Source organism: Salvia splendens, chromosome 13 (genome assembly GCF_004379255.2).
Source record: "Salvia splendens isolate huo1 chromosome 13, SspV2, whole genome shotgun sequence".
Classification (NCBI taxonomy): Eukaryota; Viridiplantae; Streptophyta; class Magnoliopsida; order Lamiales; family Lamiaceae; genus Salvia; species Salvia splendens.
The window spans coordinates 25,495,858-25,512,983 of record NC_056044.1 but is presented as its reverse complement, the minus strand read 5'-3'; the positions used below and the strand labels follow the sequence as shown (position 1 = coordinate 25,512,983).

General features: G+C 37.2%; 2 protein-coding genes across 2 annotated transcripts; one reads left to right on the top strand and one right to left on the bottom strand.

Moving 5' to 3' along the window:
* Window positions 1-10,143: 10,143 nt before the first annotated feature.
* Window positions 10,144-12,196, top strand: LOC121762625 (fructose-bisphosphate aldolase 3, cytoplasmic-like). Its single transcript, XM_042158579.1, has 3 exons — window positions 10,144-10,231; window positions 10,449-10,676; window positions 11,118-12,196. The coding sequence occupies exons 1-3, from the start codon at window positions 10,204-10,206 to the stop codon at window positions 11,936-11,938; spliced, it is 1,077 nt and encodes a 358-aa protein (XP_042014513.1). The 5' UTR covers window positions 10,144-10,203; the 3' UTR covers window positions 11,939-12,196.
* Window positions 12,197-13,972: 1,776 nt separating this feature from the next.
* On the bottom strand, window positions 13,973-16,148 carry LOC121762617 (trihelix transcription factor PTL-like). Its single transcript, XM_042158569.1, has 2 exons — window positions 15,674-16,148; window positions 13,973-15,100 (listed from the first exon to the last, which is right to left on the bottom strand). Exons 1-2 carry the CDS (start codon window positions 16,012-16,014, stop codon window positions 14,218-14,220), a joined length of 1,224 nt encoding a protein of 407 aa, XP_042014503.1. The 5' UTR covers window positions 16,015-16,148; the 3' UTR covers window positions 13,973-14,217.
* Between the last annotated feature and the right edge of the window lie 978 nt (window positions 16,149-17,126).

Genomic DNA, 17,126 nt, shown 5'->3' with positions numbered 1-17,126 from the left:
AACAATGCTCATGTGCTGATAATAAAATCAAGCTATCTCATAAATTCTGTTTGAACTTCTGAAACTTATAATTTCTTAGGATTATTGTCCCCACAGCATGGGTGATGATAATATTAGAAACTACTTTCTAGTTCATACTATTTATATTTGAGAAGTCTGCCCTAATGAACTTGCTATTTCTTAAGATTATTGTCCCCACAGCATGTGTGGCGATAATATTAGAAACTGGCTTCATAAAATTTGCAAACCAATCGATGGAGACCATATACAACGCACTTGTTGTAATTATCGCTTAGATATTTGATATGATTTTTGCATAATTATCACATAAGCAGATAAGACAGATAATCCACTTAAAAAAATAAACAGATAAATCCATTTAATGCATGATATTTAATCACACTGGATAATTAACGACAATTATTTAATCTAGTCAAGGGAGAATCAATTAAATAATTAAGTTTTATCTTGGATAATGATTATCCAAATTTATTTAGGACTTATCTAGATAGAATTAACTATCCAAATTCACTTAGGATTATTCTAGATTTTATTTTGATAAAATCAAATCCTACAATTCAAGATAACGTTGATCTAGGATTATTATTATTTAAATCGTACTAGGATATTACTAGATAGAAACAATTCCATCATAATCCATAACATAAAAATAAAATCCAATAAACCAAGATTTATACAAATTTTAATTCTATTTAGAATAGACATCTAGAATATATCAAACATTACTTAGGATTTCTTCGATAAATTAATTTATCTAAATCCAATTAAATAAGGATTTTCTTATATATCATCTTTATCCTAATCTACCTAGGATATAAATCCAAAAGATAAGGATTACATGGATTAATGTTTATTCTAATCTATCTAGGATTTGTCTTAATAGAATTAAATCTATTCAAATCCATAGGATAAAAATAAATTAATATTAAAATTAATCCTAATCCATCTAGGATTTATTCTTGGAGTAAATGCATATAAATCCAAAGAATTAGATAATATTATATTATTATTCTTCAAATCCATCTAGAACTCATATATAAATAAATTCATATAAATTTATAGGATAAGAATAAAATATTATATTATTACTATTCAAATCCATCTAGAACTCATATATGAATAAATTCATATAAATTCATCGGATAAGAATAAAATAATATTATCATTACCTAAATCCAACTAGGATTTGTCTAGTAATAAATCCATATAAATCCATAGGATATAGATAAAAAATTAGATTTTCATTTTCCAAACATAACTAGGATTCATCTAGGAATTAAATCCATATATAAGGAAAAAAATCTAATTAATCCATGATTTAATTCATAATTAAGTCTCATATAATATATAAAATCCATGAAGGATATATTAAAATCTAATTTACAAATTAATCTTGAATACTTTTCAAAATTAATTCCAAGAGTTAGGAAACCCTAATTATTTTGTAAGGCGGGGTCACGGAACGAGGCAAAGCGACGTCGCGCGAAGGATGAAAAACCAATTTCATCCACTGTTGGGGCTGCTCATGGAGGGACGCCGCTGCTGTCCGACGTCGATGCTGCTGCTGCGTCGTCACTGACGCTGCTGCTACATCGTCGTCGCTGCTCCCGCGTCGCCTCCGACACCCCGCTCGGTAGTGCAGCGTCGTTGTCGTCGCTGCTCCTGCACCGATCATGCCAATCATCCCTCTGTCGGACTCCCCCCATCGCTGTTGCTGCGTCGTCGTTGATGGCGCTGCATCTCCGCCGCTGATCTGCCCACGTCGGCCATGGGAGACTAGCTCCCACTCAATTTTGCGATTTGCGACGTATTGATTCAAAATGAATCACGTACAACGAATTCGGATTTGTATATCAATACTTGTAATGATTACAAACATGTAAGGTATAAATTGATTTTGGAGAATTAATTCTCTCAAATTGGGCAGAACAAAAGTTCACGCAGCAATTAATTTCTTCGTACATACGATGTGTGGATTTATTAGAAAATGAAGATAACTAAGAAAAACATGCATTCAAGCAATTCACATAACATGAAATTAATCCACATAATCAGAGCAAAAAATTGGCTCTGATACCAATGACTGGGGTTTGATGCCCCTTGCACAGCGGAAGACTTGTACAAAACAAATAAATCAGATAAGGATCTATTTGACCAATTATGCGATTAATTAATTGACATGTTAAGCAGATAATTGCATGCTAGAACGCAAATAATTCATGCTCAAGGAAAGTAAATCCTAAAACATGAATTTTACGGTTTAGAGTTACCAATTTGATTCTCTAAAGAATCGTCGATTGTTCACGCATTCTCCACGTGATGATCTTCAATACTAGACCATAGAGATCTTCTGACTGTTCTCGAACTATATCTCGATATCAGGGTGGGCTGATCTTATCAAAATACTAGGATTCGAATAAAGAAGACAGAACTTTCTCACGGATAAGAGCTGAAAAACTCACGGGGGAGAAAATCATGAAAATTTCGTCTCCTACTAAAGAGAGAAGAGGGATGAAAATTATCAATGAAAATAAGTGTGTTTTCTGTCTCATTTATTCTCCTATTTATATTAAGTTCATATTGGGCCCAATCAAAGATCTGTGGAAGGTTTTGGATATGGCCTTACCCAATTAGCTTTTTACTAATTAAATTGAACCCACAATTTAATATAAGCATATATTGGAATATTACGTGCAGCCACTACAGAAGTAATATTGCACTGCCCATTCAAATATGAAATTACAAGTAATCCGGGTTTCCGTTTTGTTTATTGTTTATTTCTCACACTTAAGATATAAATGTCCATGAATTAATTGAAGTCTGCTATGGACTTAATTAATTAACATCTTATCTATTCCAAGAGTAAATTTAGCAAGAAACACTTATTTATTATTCATGGAATGATTAAATTCCAACTGGCCAGTTTTCAAATAATAAAACCTTGTTCGAGTTCCTCTTGAGGACAATATCAAACGAGACCCACCTTGCGCATGATTCAACATAATAGCAATCCTAGCACCGCTAGATATTAATCACCACTACCTAATATATGATGATTATTGGGTTGCGAAAAACCCGCACCATTTGATAAGTCAAAGTAGTGCATAATCAATACCGTGTGCTCAATACTAACGTATGTAAATTAAGAAATATTTATTTATCAAGACCTAGTCTTTCAGTAGATAGCATAAAGACACGTCTTGCTGTTAGATCCATTCAGTGCTATACCAAACCAACGTCATCATATTTCATAAAGGCTTAGAAATAATCGGACTAACATTGCAACCTTTCACGATAGGTAGTCTAAGCCTATCTGAGTTGTGAAATTCTTCTTTTTCTTTTGCAAAGCATTGCATCGAACCGACTGTGTTGCCTTAAAGTGGACGATGCCCACAACCAGCCTACTAAGCAAAAGACTTGGAATTTGTTTGCTTCTTATACATTTAAATGTTTAAACAACATCTTATAAATGCACAAGCAAATACAATGTAATAATATATTGATTCTATTCGTGCAAACTGCTCGAACAATACTGAATCGGGTTAAAAGTGGATTGTAGATTTTTTCGTATACAAGCAAGATTCTATTCACGCGAACTTGCTCGAAACATGATTTTCAGTATACCAAACCTAACACTAGGAGAGATGTTCTCCTACATGCAAAACATGTCCAACATTTGGGACAACCGTTGGGTGGAACAACAACAAGTCAACGCCTTCAATCAACAAGGTTGGGAGGCGCAAGACAATTGGAGGGCGGCGGAGCAAGATATTTGGGAGGCTCAAAGGCTCGCGGATGTGCAACAACGTCAACAAATCGCCGAGCTCCAAAGGATGGCCTCCGAGGCTCGAGAGGAGCGCCAAACCATGAGGGGCGATATCACGTATCTCATTAGCGCCTTTGAAGACCTCAACGCTCGTTTCCCTCCTCTCCAAGAATGATGAAGTCAAGCTCATGACTTTAAATGAGCAATTGTATCATTTGTTTTTGTTTTAAGATAATTTTATTTTTGTGTTTTGACGATTTTTGGTTATGTTTTATAGTACTTTTTGGTTTAATTTTCGTTTTGGTATTAATGAAAATTTCACAGGTTTCTGGACAACTTCCAGCGACCGCTGCAAAGTCCGCAGCGGCTCGCTGGTCACTCTCTTTACTCACGTCCCTACCGACTCTACAAACTTATTGTACACTTTGTTGTAAATAAATTTGGGGGGATGAAGTGGTGGACCGTGAGTTTAGGTTTTTGTTTTTAGAGTTTTAGTTTGAGTTTTTGTTTAAAAAAAAAACCCGAAGGTGAATCCTTGTCTTGAACATAGCATGAAGAACTTAGAAACACGCATGCTTAGGGACACATTAGACCGAGTTGCCGGTGATATTTAATTCCATCTATGTTTAAGTATGGCTTGACGTCTTGATTTGATGGTTTGGTGAAAATGTGCATAATTAGTGAACTGCTTGTTCGCCTTGAATCATGCTTATACCTTGTGAGATTTGAGCCTTAAATTCTTTCTTGTGTGATATTCTGCATTCATGTATATGTTTCTAGAACTTGCTTCTAGTCTGTCTAAGTTTACATAGTGTTTAAGTTGATTTAGGAGGATGTTAGGCCATCTTTTCTTAGCTACTTTTATACCTAAATTTTCGACCCTCTCAAATGATCAAAATTTTTCTCTTTGGAGCCAATTTTAAGCCTTTAAGCCTATTTTTTGGAAGCCAAATAAATGGGGACAATTCTTTGGGTTAGTTTAGTTTTTGATATCTTTTGTAAATGAATTGGAGAGATAAGGATGAAAGTATAAAAGTAGTGTGCTTAATGTAGAAAAGTGCAAGTTGTGAAATAGAAAAATTCAAAATATGTGCTTGATCTAGAAAGGATGTTTATGAGAAGAATAGAAAAAGAAAAGAAAATGAAAAAGAAAGAAATGTTGTGAAAAGAAAAGAAAGTCAAAGGATTGGAAAGTGAGTTGAAGGAGAAAAGTAAGTGTTAATAATGTTTTGGGTCTTAGAAAACTGGAGTCAATTTAACTCTACTTGGGATATTTTTATTTTAAGTCACTCTTTAGCCAAATATTCCTCACTTACCAAAGAGCCTACATTACAACAAAAATAAAGACCTTTCGGACTTTTGATGCTTAATCACATCAGTAGAGGGGAGATTAGACTTTGAGCAAGCCTATGGTAAACTTTGCATGATGCATGATTTGAGTGCTTATACACATTACGTTTATACACTTTAAGAGTAAGAGAAAGAATCACTTCCCATCTTTGGAAGTTTGCCACATGTGAGTGCATGAATTGAAGGTGTTCCACGAGTTAGTAATGAAAGTGCACTAATAAGCCTTGCTTGATGATTGTGTTAATTCATGCTTAATCTATTCTTCCATCTTTTGATACAATTACGACGTCTAGTCCTTGTGCATTCCGTGCGTCTATTTTGTGTCTTTATTGTTTTGTTCGAGGACAAACAAAAATATAAGTTTTGGGGAGTTGATACGCTCGGATTTTGCACTGTTTTAAGGCCATTATTTGGTCTGTTTTAAAGGTCAAAATCATAATTCATGTCCATATTTTACATATTATCTATATTTTGGTATTTTGATTTGTTTTGTGAGATTTGTGCATATTTGAGCCTAAAAAAATAGGAAAAAGTCGAAGTTGGAAATCTGGAGCATTCGAGATGCCCGCGGTCCGCTGCAAAAATGCACAGCGACTGCTGTTGCCCAACGACCGCTAAGCCAGTAGCGGCCCGCTCCGGAGAAATTTGTGCTGAAAAGAAGAAGACGCCCAACGACCGCTCGAAGAGTTTGCGAAGTTACTGGAATATTCACAGCGACCGCTGGCCAAGGTACAGCGGCCCGCGTCGAAAACGCGACTCACGAATTTGACCTACTTTCTCTCCAAGATTTACCAAACTTAGCCACTTTTTGCCTTATTTGATGGAGCTCGATTTTCCCTCTATAAATACCCCCTAAAACCTCTTCATTATATCTTCTTTTCGCCATATAATTCTAGAGCATAAAATTGAGAGAGTTCTTCATTGTGCAAGAGGTTGAAGAAGGAATCAAGAGAAGATCAAGGCTACAAGAATTTAACCTTAGGGTTTTATTACTTTAGTTCTTATGTTCACTTTGTTTTCCCTTCATTCTATATTTTTAGCTTATTCAATTATGTGTAACTAAATTTATAGAATTCTAGGGATGTGTTAGTAACGACTTTGGTCATGAAATTCCATTTTCTATTTAATATCCATTTTGTTTTTACTTCGTTTCTTCCCTAAAGTTAGATCCACTTAGTAGACACTACAATTAGCTTCCCTTAAAACGCAATTGTTAATTGAGAGTGATGACTTTTCAAGGGTCTTAGGAGCTTTTAGGAGTTACGAATCTAGGATTGACAACCCTAGTGTTAATAATCTACGCTTGTACCGCATGGGAAAAACTTATGTGACTCGTTCTATCGAAGTATAAACTGTGCTAGGGTATTGCAGTTGGAATTTGTATAACCATAACTGTGAACGCACATCCCTGGAATTCTCTTATCTCTCATACTTTTACCTCTTTAATTATTTGCAATTAGTTGTTTTATTGCTTTCAAACTGCTTTTAGTTTTCAAAATCTCCAAAATTCTCGGTTTTCCAAATAGTGAACGAAGCTTAGTAGAAGGTAGCCGATCTAGGACTTTATTCCCTGTGTTCGATATCCGGTACTGACCTTTAGCTACACTATATATACTCTGTATATTTGCAGGTTTATTTAGTGCTAATAAAAAGTGCATCAGCTCCTACCACCAAATGCATTTGCCTCTGCCATATTTATCAGCCCCGGCTTAAGTTCAAAACGGTTGGCGGCTTTCCCCTCATTGTTGACTGGTGGATTTGCAACCCGTCTGTATGCAAACTGATTCTGTACCGGCACTGGCCTCACGTTCTGCTCATTCAATTGCCTCTGCATGGCGGCCAGCTGCTCACGGAGTTGACGAATGACATGATCCTCATTCTTGTTTCCATTGTTGTTCCCCTCATGATTATTCTCATTGTTGTTCTCCCCTTCGTCCTCCATTAGGATTGGAGAATTAGGCTCGTACTGTATAGGTGATGGAGGTGGAGAAGGAGTAACGAAGTTCTATGAACGGGGGAGGGTGGACGCCTATGAACCGGTGAAGATACACGGATCCTTTGGTTCAACCTCCTCTGTGCGTTCCTCTTCCTGTTGGATGCTTCGATCTCGGGATCGATGGGTTCTAAAGGTGGACATTTAGAACGTATGTGCATACAACCTGAGCAAAGAAACACAAAGATTAGAGAACTCAAAAATAAAAATAAAAATAATGCAAATAAAATCTAGACTAGTAATCTCAATTATTATCACGATATTAAGCTCTAACGACACAAAATTTTCCCCGGCAACGGCGACAAAAACTTAACTCGACTTATTTCAACACATGTAATACCCACAAGTGTACGAGACTAGTGTAGCAATTAGCAAGCAAGAGTATCGTATCCCACAGAGACAAATTTGTATCAACTTAACTACCACGAACAAACGTCAACTACTATCTAGACAATCGGAAAAAAATGGTTTGTTATAATACTACTAAAAGCATATAAAAGAAAATAAACAAGTGAAAACAAGTAAACACGAAGTGAGAAGATAATATGGAGAAAGTTGTAGAACTCAAAGATCCGATGCACAATTCCAAGCTCTTATCCAATCAAATTGCCTTACCTTTTCGTGTCTCTAGAGTTACTAAGTCGACCACAATTATAGATCAAACCCCCTCCCGAGGTGAGAAACCTGTAGATTAGGTGTTAGGATTGAAGTCCCCTTCTAATCCTAAACCCCTAACTCCCAAAAGTTCGATTAGGTCAAAGACCTCACTCAAAACCTCAACTATCCCGAGTTCTATTGTATTAAGGTGTGAATTATTCTTCTTTCCAGATTAATTATTTCATCTCCCGATTAATCTACTTAATCCTACACAATCAAATGGTGATCAAGCAATTGAAAGGAATAAACCCAAGAATAATCAAATAACTACAAGAGTAAGGCAAGAACAAAATTAATTGGATAAAAACTATGAAATTAGTGCATCATCACCAAGAACTCTACAAGAAGGGTTTAGCTACTCATGTTTATGAAGAAAACCAAGTTTAACACAAAGTATTCCATCGAAAGCAAGAGAAATAGATACTAAGAACTCCTGTGGAACGAATCTATGAAGTGAAGCTTCAATCTTCCGATCTAGAGTCTTCAATCTTCTATTCCCTCTCTCTAGATGTTCTTGGGGTTTGTGGTAGGTGTAGGAGGCGGCTGGTGTGAAAGATGATTGACCTAAGCATACTTTTTCCTCTTTATTTCCTTCCAAAAATCGTGTTTTGAGAGTTACAAAACACCTCGCTAATGGACCCGGCCATGTGGCACTGATCCGCCAAAAGATACCTGACCGGGTACAAGCCTCTGGAAATTCCACGCTTTGCTTCTCCACCCGCCCGGGTGGACCTATGGTCACACATATACCTGGGCAGGTATAACTCCCTGACTGCGCCATGCCTTAGCTTTTCTACCAGGTCGGGTGCTGCATTGTCGACGGAGCTCTACCCTGTCGGGTACTGCACCAGAAACGCCATTTTTGCCTATTTTTTCTGTTTTTCTCTATACAACTCAACTAACACATCAAACTCCAAAATAATAATTAATTTGCTGGAAACACGACAATACATGCAATAAACTCGACATTTAGCACATCAACAGACCAATTAACCCGATGAAAATATGAGTTTGTCAACACACTACACACATTGCACACGCACTACACACATTTCACATACTACACACAGTACGCACATTTCATACTACACACACTACACAAACTTCAGACGCTACCTTCCCCTAGATCATGGATGATTTTATAAAATGTGTGCAATGTGTGTATATTGTGTGCAGTGTGTGAATTTTGTGTATGGTGTGTGTGTGCAGTGTGCGTATTTTTTTTGTAGTGTGTATGTAATATGTGTAGTGTGCGCATTTTGTGTGTATGTGTGTATAGTATGTGTATTTTGTGTAAAGGATATGTGAGTGTATATTTTGTGTATAGTATGTGTGCACAAATTCTTCAAATTCGGCTTCATATCAATTACTACTTCTTTTTACCAAACATAGGATTTAGAATTAAACTAGAATTTGGAATTCGATTCCTTTTAATTCAATTTCATAGAATTTCAATTTTCTATACCAACGGAGTCAAACATGTTTGACCCAAATTTGAAAGAAATCAAACTGGGAAAATGAGCCGTGTCTCGCTGTCTAATGGTTTAAATGATAAACCAGATAGAAAACAATTTATGTTCCACTGATTTTCTTATTATCTTACAACCAAAAATAAAATAAGTCAAAATTAAGTACTACTGTATATAATTATGATGTATATATAGAGATCCTATGTTTGAGGTAACGAGCGAAAAGTCGATCCAACCAAGTCCACATTATTTTTGTTTTATCGGTTTCTTTCCAGTGATTGGCCGCTACTTTTTCCCTTTTATTTCTTCATGTTCCAACCACTTGTAAATGTTTTAACTCGTTTATATACCACATATAGTACAAGTACTAAAAATGTTATTTTTCGATTCTGATCCAAATATGATTGAATATTCATAAAATTATAAATAAAAAAATGGATATAACAACGAATTTGAATATTTAAGGGGAGTATATAAATTTGGCTGCAAATACGCATATGCATCCACTATAATAAATTATTTAAAAGCGACATGAAATCTATAAATACATTTTAAAAATCAATTACTACATCTTTAGACTTTACATGTCCTAAAAATAAATTGCAATCTCAAATGTCACTAATTAATTTCTATAATATGCCTTTTTTAATCATTAACTATTATTATTATAGTTATCATTATTATTATTACTACTATTATTATTATTTAATCTATTTAAAAATTTAATAAATTTGGAAAATGGAGACCCAACAAAACTTTGCATGAAGAGCGAGTTTGTTGGAGGAGGAAGCGTGAATAGCGGTTGAATGAAAAATATTGATCATCCACTCTTTCTCAATATGTGTATATAGATATATGAACATCAAACTTCATCTCTCCTCTCTCACTAAATTCTCAATCTCTACGTATTTCTTTTATATTGAATTTCTCATACACTCTCCGTAATCATGTCTTGCTACAGGGGAAAATACGCTGGTATATACATCTTATTTCTCTGTAATTCTTTTATTGCGATTTTGTTTTGTTTGCATTACTTTTTTTTAACTCGTCTCTGTTCGATCTACAATTTCTTGATCAAATTGTATGGCTAGAGCTAGATCGATTTCCGTCCGTTGATTTAATTGATTTGATTCATTCATTAATAATATGAAAAATCATTTTTATGTCAAATTTATATATGTTTGACGTTCAGATGAACTGATCAAGAATGCTGCATATATTGGTACGCCGGGGAAGGGCATCCTCGCCGCCGACGAGTCCACCGGCACAATTGGGAAGCGCTTTGAAAGCATTAAAGTTGAGAACAACGAGGAAAACCGTAGGGCTCTTCGCGAGCTCCTCTTCACCGCCCCCGGCGTTCTCCCCTTTCTGAGTGGAGTCATCCTCTTTGAAGAGACTTTGTATCAGAAAACTGCCGCCGGTACATTCTTTACTTCGAATTCAAAAAATTAGTTAATTATTAAATTGTCGTTGGTATATTTTTTGGAAAAAAATATTTATTGAGGTAACTTTGGAAATAAGTTCTCTAAATGAGAACCTTTGATTGTTATACTTTGTGAATGGATGCATTGGAAAAAAGAAACACGTCAATGTTATTGGCACGTTCAAGTTTTATTTTATTTTGAATAAACATGCCAATAGTATCGATATTTTTTCTTTTTATTCGTGCTAATAACTTTGACATGTTTCTTTTTAAACACGTCAATGTATCATTTCACAAAATATAACTCTCATTCAGATAACTTTTTGTCCAAAGTTACCCAAAAAAGGTTTGAGAACCTTTTATTTCAAAACTCACACCAAAATTGAAATTTTCCTATTATTTTCTTTGATGATCCATCTCCATTTAATAATTAAATAGGCAAGCCCTTTGTGGATGTGATGAAGGAGGGGGGTGTCCTCCCTGGCATCAAGGTCGACAAGGGCACAGTGGAGCTTGCTGGCACAGATGGGGAGACCACCACCCAGGGCCTTGATGACATGGCGAAGCGGTGCCAGCAGTACTACACTGCTGGTGCCCGCTTCGCCAAGTGGCGGGCCGTCCTAAAGATTGGGCCCAACCTGCCATCCCAGCTGGCGATCAACGAGAACGCAAACGGACTGGCCCGCTACGCCATCATATGCCAGGAGAACGGGCTGGTCCCGATCGTGGAGCCCGAGATCCTGGTGGACGGGGGCCACGACATCGACCGGTGCGCAGACGTGACGGAGCGCGTGCTGGCCGCGTGCTACAAGGCACTGAACGACCACCACGTGCTCCTGGAGGGGACCCTCCTGAAGCCGAACATGGTCACCCCGGGCTCCGACGCAAAGAAGGTGGCGGCAGAGGTGATCGCCGAGTACACCGTCCGGGCGCTGCAGAGGACGATGCCGCCGGCGGTTCCGGCGGTGGTGTTCCTGTCCGGCGGGCAGAGCGAGGAGGAGGCGACGGTGAATCTGAACGCGATGAACAAGCTGAAGACGAAGAAGCCGTGGAGCCTGACGTTCTCGTACGGGCGGGCGCTGCAGCAGAGCACGCTCAAGGCGTGGGCTGGGAAGACGGAGAATGTGAAGAAGGCTCAGGAGAACTTCCATGGCCGCTGCAAGGCCAACTCCGAGGCCACGCTTGGGACTTACAAGGGCGGCGCCGCCGGCAGCGAGGGAGCGTCGGAAAGTCTCCATGTTAAGGATTACAAGTACTAGAGAATTGAGATGCAGATTATGTCTCTACCTCCTTCTTTTTCTTGCTTAATTTCTTTTCTTTTTTTTGTGTGTTCTTTAATATTTTTTTCTTGCTTAATTTCTTTTTTTTTTGTGTGTGTTCTTTAATATTTTTACTTGATTTTCAATGTTTAGTTCGAATAAATTTTGGCAAATGTCATTAATTTTTTCCATTTACCTTTTGACATGTCTATATGTAGTCATTTTTATAATGATTTGAAAATTAGTAATAGTTGTACTTATATTTGAATTCGTGTCCAAACTATTTGCTTTTTTTTTTATAATAGTGAGCCGCTTTAAATAAAGCAATAATTAAAAAAACAATTGCATGTGACAACCGAAACTAAGCTGAATTTCAACAAAAGAAATTATGAATGAGTAGTTCGATTTTTAAACTGCTACTCCTATTTTCTTTGGACTGTGACATTATTTTGAAAAAAAAAACTAAATAATTATGTTATTGAAGTGTAATATTGATCCCTAATGAAAATTGTATTATAAAAAGGCTGATATATATAAGTGAATTTCAATAATAAACGAAAATACAAATGACCTTCTAATCTCAAATGGTTTCTGCTATTTATTTTTATTTTTTAGAGCTGTAGTTACAGCAATGACACACCGCTGACGAATGACGATAGTGTTATTACTAGTAACTATAGCAATTAGAGAATCTATTTTTTAAAAAAAGAGAAAAATGATAAAACCTTCCAAATTGGGATTATGTGAATTGGTGTGTTATTGGAAAGGTGTCGAAAGAGATATTAGTAAACAGTCAAATCAAAGGAACTGATTACGCAACATCAGTGTTTAATTCATGGGTAACCATTCCATTACTTGTTGTGCAGCAGCATAAATTGCTACTCCAAATTAAGCATATCCATTGAAAGAAGAAAAGATTATTCACCGAACGACTAACTGACAACTTCACCATTTTGCCTTTCGTGTGCTCCTCATCTAGTAAGTTACTTAACTCACAAACTCAGTTTGTCTTTTGTGAATCTAAGTTATTTTCAATTTTCACATCTCCAATTTTTTGGATTTGATAGGACAAATCTTTTTAAAAGAGGTGCAACATTAGAACTTGCTAGGGAAGGTACTTATCCTAAACCCTTTCACTTATCCTAGTATTACTTTCGCTCAATTATGCTTAACTTCGAAATTCTAAGGAATCGAACTTGTGTGGAGAGGCAACGAAGTATTTAAGTCCACCTTCTTTGCTGCTAGACATCCCTATATATCTATGGATGGCTCAAACTTCTGATTTACTACTAGTCAAGTGGAAGCCACCAACAAGCCTAATAAGTTCTCGAAATAGCTTTTCTCTTTTGTAAAACACCAAAAATTGGACTAACACGCATCTCTATATGAATATAGCTAATTTTCATCATTATTTATTAGTTTGATTGAATGTTAATCTTCAAAATTGGACTAACACGCCTCTCTCTATGAATATAGCTAATTTTCATCATTATTTATTAGTTTGATTGAACGTTAATCTTATCGGTAGTAATCCGATTAACCCGCTGGGCTAGCCCGAAACCCGAGCTTTTAGGGTTAGGGTTGAACTTTTATAACCCGAAAGAAATCACAATCCGATTAGCCCGCACCCGATTGACACACAACCCGAGTAGGGCCGATCCGAAACCCGATGGACAGGCCCGATTGACATCCCTAGATATAAATGTTGTTCCGACTAGTAGATCAAAGGTTCAAGCCATCTAAAGATATAAATGAACTCAAAGTCATTTGTATTTATTTTAATAGTAATATTTTTTAATAAAACATTAGTAGTCTTGAAATGCTATTATAAATAGTAATAGCATATTACATTTTATAAGTTAGGATGTACAAAAATGATATTGAGACTTAAGTAATTTGGATGAACTACCAATCAATCTATTATCAAGCTTCGTCTACTTATATTATGTGTAATAAAATCTGAACTCCAATAACTCACATAATGAATCATTCTTGATATACTTGAAATTGGAAGCATATAAAACAACGCAGACATTTGTAAAATCTGAACTCCAATTACTCACATAATTCATGACAAATACGTTATTTGAGTATTACCATAGGGTAATTACAACTTAATTACAAGTCATAAAAGTACCTGCAACAAAGCTAATCGTACAAAGAAACAACCAGCAGCAGCAGCAGCCATCCATCTCACTTCCAGCAACAAGAATCGAGCCTTACACACATTCACACACACACACACACACATCACAAATTCATCCTTGCTTTGAGATGGATCATAATCTTTGATACGAATCTCCATTGAAGTACCTAAAGAGTCCATCATTCGCAGCAGGATCAACCGCAGCTCCACCTCCGTGATTGGAAATCGAATCACGATTGTGATCACAAGCATTACCCTCCTTCTTCTTCTTGCTGCATTTGATGAGATAATCATTAATCAAATGATCCCACTTCTCCCTACACATCAAACTGCCGGCCATCTCATCCCACGCCAACTCCTCCGATATCCCATTTTCTTCTATCCCACTCCCCGGTGGCTGAATCTCCCTTGCTGCCAGCTTGTTGAAGGCCTCCATGAGGGTGGCGTCGCGCGCCTCGATCCACGCCTTCTCCTTAGCCCACATCTTGTGCTCTCCGTCTATCCTGGCAGCGTCTTGCCGGCGCCACTGCTCCTCTCTAACGAGCCGCTCCTGCTCCTTCCCCTCGATGGCTCTCGTCATCTTCTGCATCCACGCCTCCTGCTTCTCCATCATGCCCCTCATCTGCGCCTTAATCGACGCCTCGATCTCCTCCTTCAGCCTCCTCCTCATCTTCCCTCTCCTCTTCTTCATCCTCGCATCCTCCACGTTCGAATCGGTGCAGTGTGATGAGGTGGCGTCGCAGTCGCACCAGTCCGGGAGGCTGCTGTCGGAAATCTTGGATAAGGGATAGGGTTCTTGATCGTTGCTGCTTGGAAAATTGTTGTAAAAATGAGAAGCTGATGAGGAGTTGTTGGTGCCGTAGAGGGCTTCCAGCTGTCGGAAGAATCTGTAGTGTTTGCCGTCTTGTCTGCCGGCTTTGCCTTCTTTCGTCTTCTTGTAATACTTGTATAGATTCTCGAATTTTTCTCTGCATTTCTTGCTACTCCTATGATATCCATGTTCTTGCGACATAATCCTGCAACCAAACAACAATCATCTTTCTTCAAGGGAACCCTAGCTACCTTTCCTTTTCTTTTCTTTTCTTTTCTTTCCCCTATTTGATTGTATCATATGTTATGATAATGATGTTTCCAATTCCACTTGGAATTGGACTGCTTTCCACATGCTTTATATCACTAATTTCAAGACATCAAGATCTTTCTTTAATTTCGTGGGAAAAAATGAAGATTGTTTGCAAGAAATGGTGTTAATTTGTTGAAGCAGAAGGGGTGATGAATAGTTATGCCCAAGACCAGACAATCTTGTGGTTGTGAGTTAATTATATATTTTAATTACGTTATGAAAATCTGAAGTGAATCAAGATGAACTTTACCTGGAATTGAATCAAACAGTTGACCGGAAAGCTTAAAGAAAGAAGAAATTAAATTCGAGTATTAGCTAACAAACCCTGCAAATGAAATTTCTGAGCAAGAAACATGTTTTGAGGGTTTTGATTTTGAAGAAAATAGTAGTAATTCCAGTTCAATCCAAGTAAAATTGAGAAATCAAATTAAGCATATGATAAATTAAATTGTTTTTCAGAAGATACCTAGAGACCTCATCCCACAAGGGGGTTTTCTGATTGGCTTCCTTGAACTTAGGATCAAGCCTTGATCTGATCTCAAGAAGCGTCAGCGTTTCTTGCCTCGGCCACCGCCCTGCGCCGCCGTCTCCGCCGCCGCTGGCTGTACCACCATCGAAGCTGATAAGAGCTGCGCCATCAGCTGAAGGTGCGATGCCAGTGGAATCAGACTGCCGGAAGATGAGCATATCGTAGGGATAGGAGGAGCGATGGCAGGAGGGAAAATCCGGTGGCTGAGATATGGCCGGAAAGTGTGGCCGGCCATCGATGTACCGGCGCAGATCTCCCATCCCGTATTGATCTTCCATTTTCAGACAAATCGAGAGAGAGAGAGAGAGAGAGAGGAATGGAGGTGGTTAGCGGCAGACCCGGATCGTGTTGTTAAAATGGTTTTCAATTCAAGTTGATGAGAGACAATGGTCCCATCACATACTCTCTCTCTCGCTGTACTATTTAGGGTTTGTATACAGTATGGGAGACGTATAAGATACTCCAACAAATAGGGGTTTGGTAATGTAGAGAGAGCATTAAATTAATAAGTTGAGTGGCAGTGGCACAAATAAAGGGAAAGGTAACAAGGTGAAAATTGTGCACACACACCATCTCAACACTTCACCTCTTTTTCTATCTCTATCTCCAAAGTGTCTACACTAGGCCACTGTTTGTCTCACACATACTGACACACACCCAGAGGGTAGTAACCAAGGGTCTGTACTTGAAAGATAAACTCAATTCAATCACACACACACACACACCAGAGAGTGTTTGTGTTTGTGTGTGTATGTGTTAGAATATAGATATATATGTTGTCTCTTCCAAAATGAGGTGATTTTTGTCTGTAATCTGAGTGGCATCATCACTTTTGAATGCCTCATTAGTTTTAAATTTGCCTCACCTGCTTATTCTTTTTGTTCTGACTTCCACTTTTAATTAACCTCAGTTTACTATTGCTTTTCTCTATTGGTAAATTTTGATTATATTCAAACGAGGCGCTCGAGGGTGAGACTGAGAACTCAGAACATCCATCTTCAACTCATATTAATTTATTTCTTTTTTCGAGCTTGCCAAACTATATAGTATGATGTTAAAAAGAAGTTTAGATAAAAATTACACAAAAAAGGAACAAGAATTAAAGAAGAAGATGAAGAACTACCTCAAATTTAATTGGACGATGTTTGTCTGTAAACCTTGTTCATCATTACATTCATTACAAAATATCACCAATTTGTTTACGTGAATATAAGAAGAGAAAAGATATGTGCTGCTTTTTTAAGTCTAAAATCTCTGTCCAACTAGTACAACACAATTATATTACGAAGAGTAGTTTTAAGAAAATAATACTATAAATATGGATTAAATCTAACTATTGAACATTTAGTGACTACATTATGATATATCAGATATTTTATTAAGAGGAGAA

Coding starts and splice junctions, on each gene's coding strand:
- LOC121762625 (XM_042158579.1), top strand. CDS start 10,204: ATGTCTTGCTACAGGGGAAAATACGCTG. Junction 10,232..10,448: donor CTACAGGGGAAAATACGCTG/GTATATACATCT, acceptor TTTGACGTTCAG/ATGAACTGATCAAGAATGCT. Junction 10,677..11,117: donor GTATCAGAAAACTGCCGCCG/GTACATTCTTTA, acceptor ATAATTAAATAG/GCAAGCCCTTTGTGGATGTG.
- LOC121762617 (XM_042158569.1), bottom strand. CDS start 16,014: ATGGAAGATCAATACGGGATGGGAGATCTGCGCCGGTACATCGATGGC. Junction 15,101..15,673: donor TTGTGGGATGAGGTCTCTAG/GTATCTTCTGAA, acceptor GTTTGGTTGCAG/GATTATGTCGCAAGAACATG.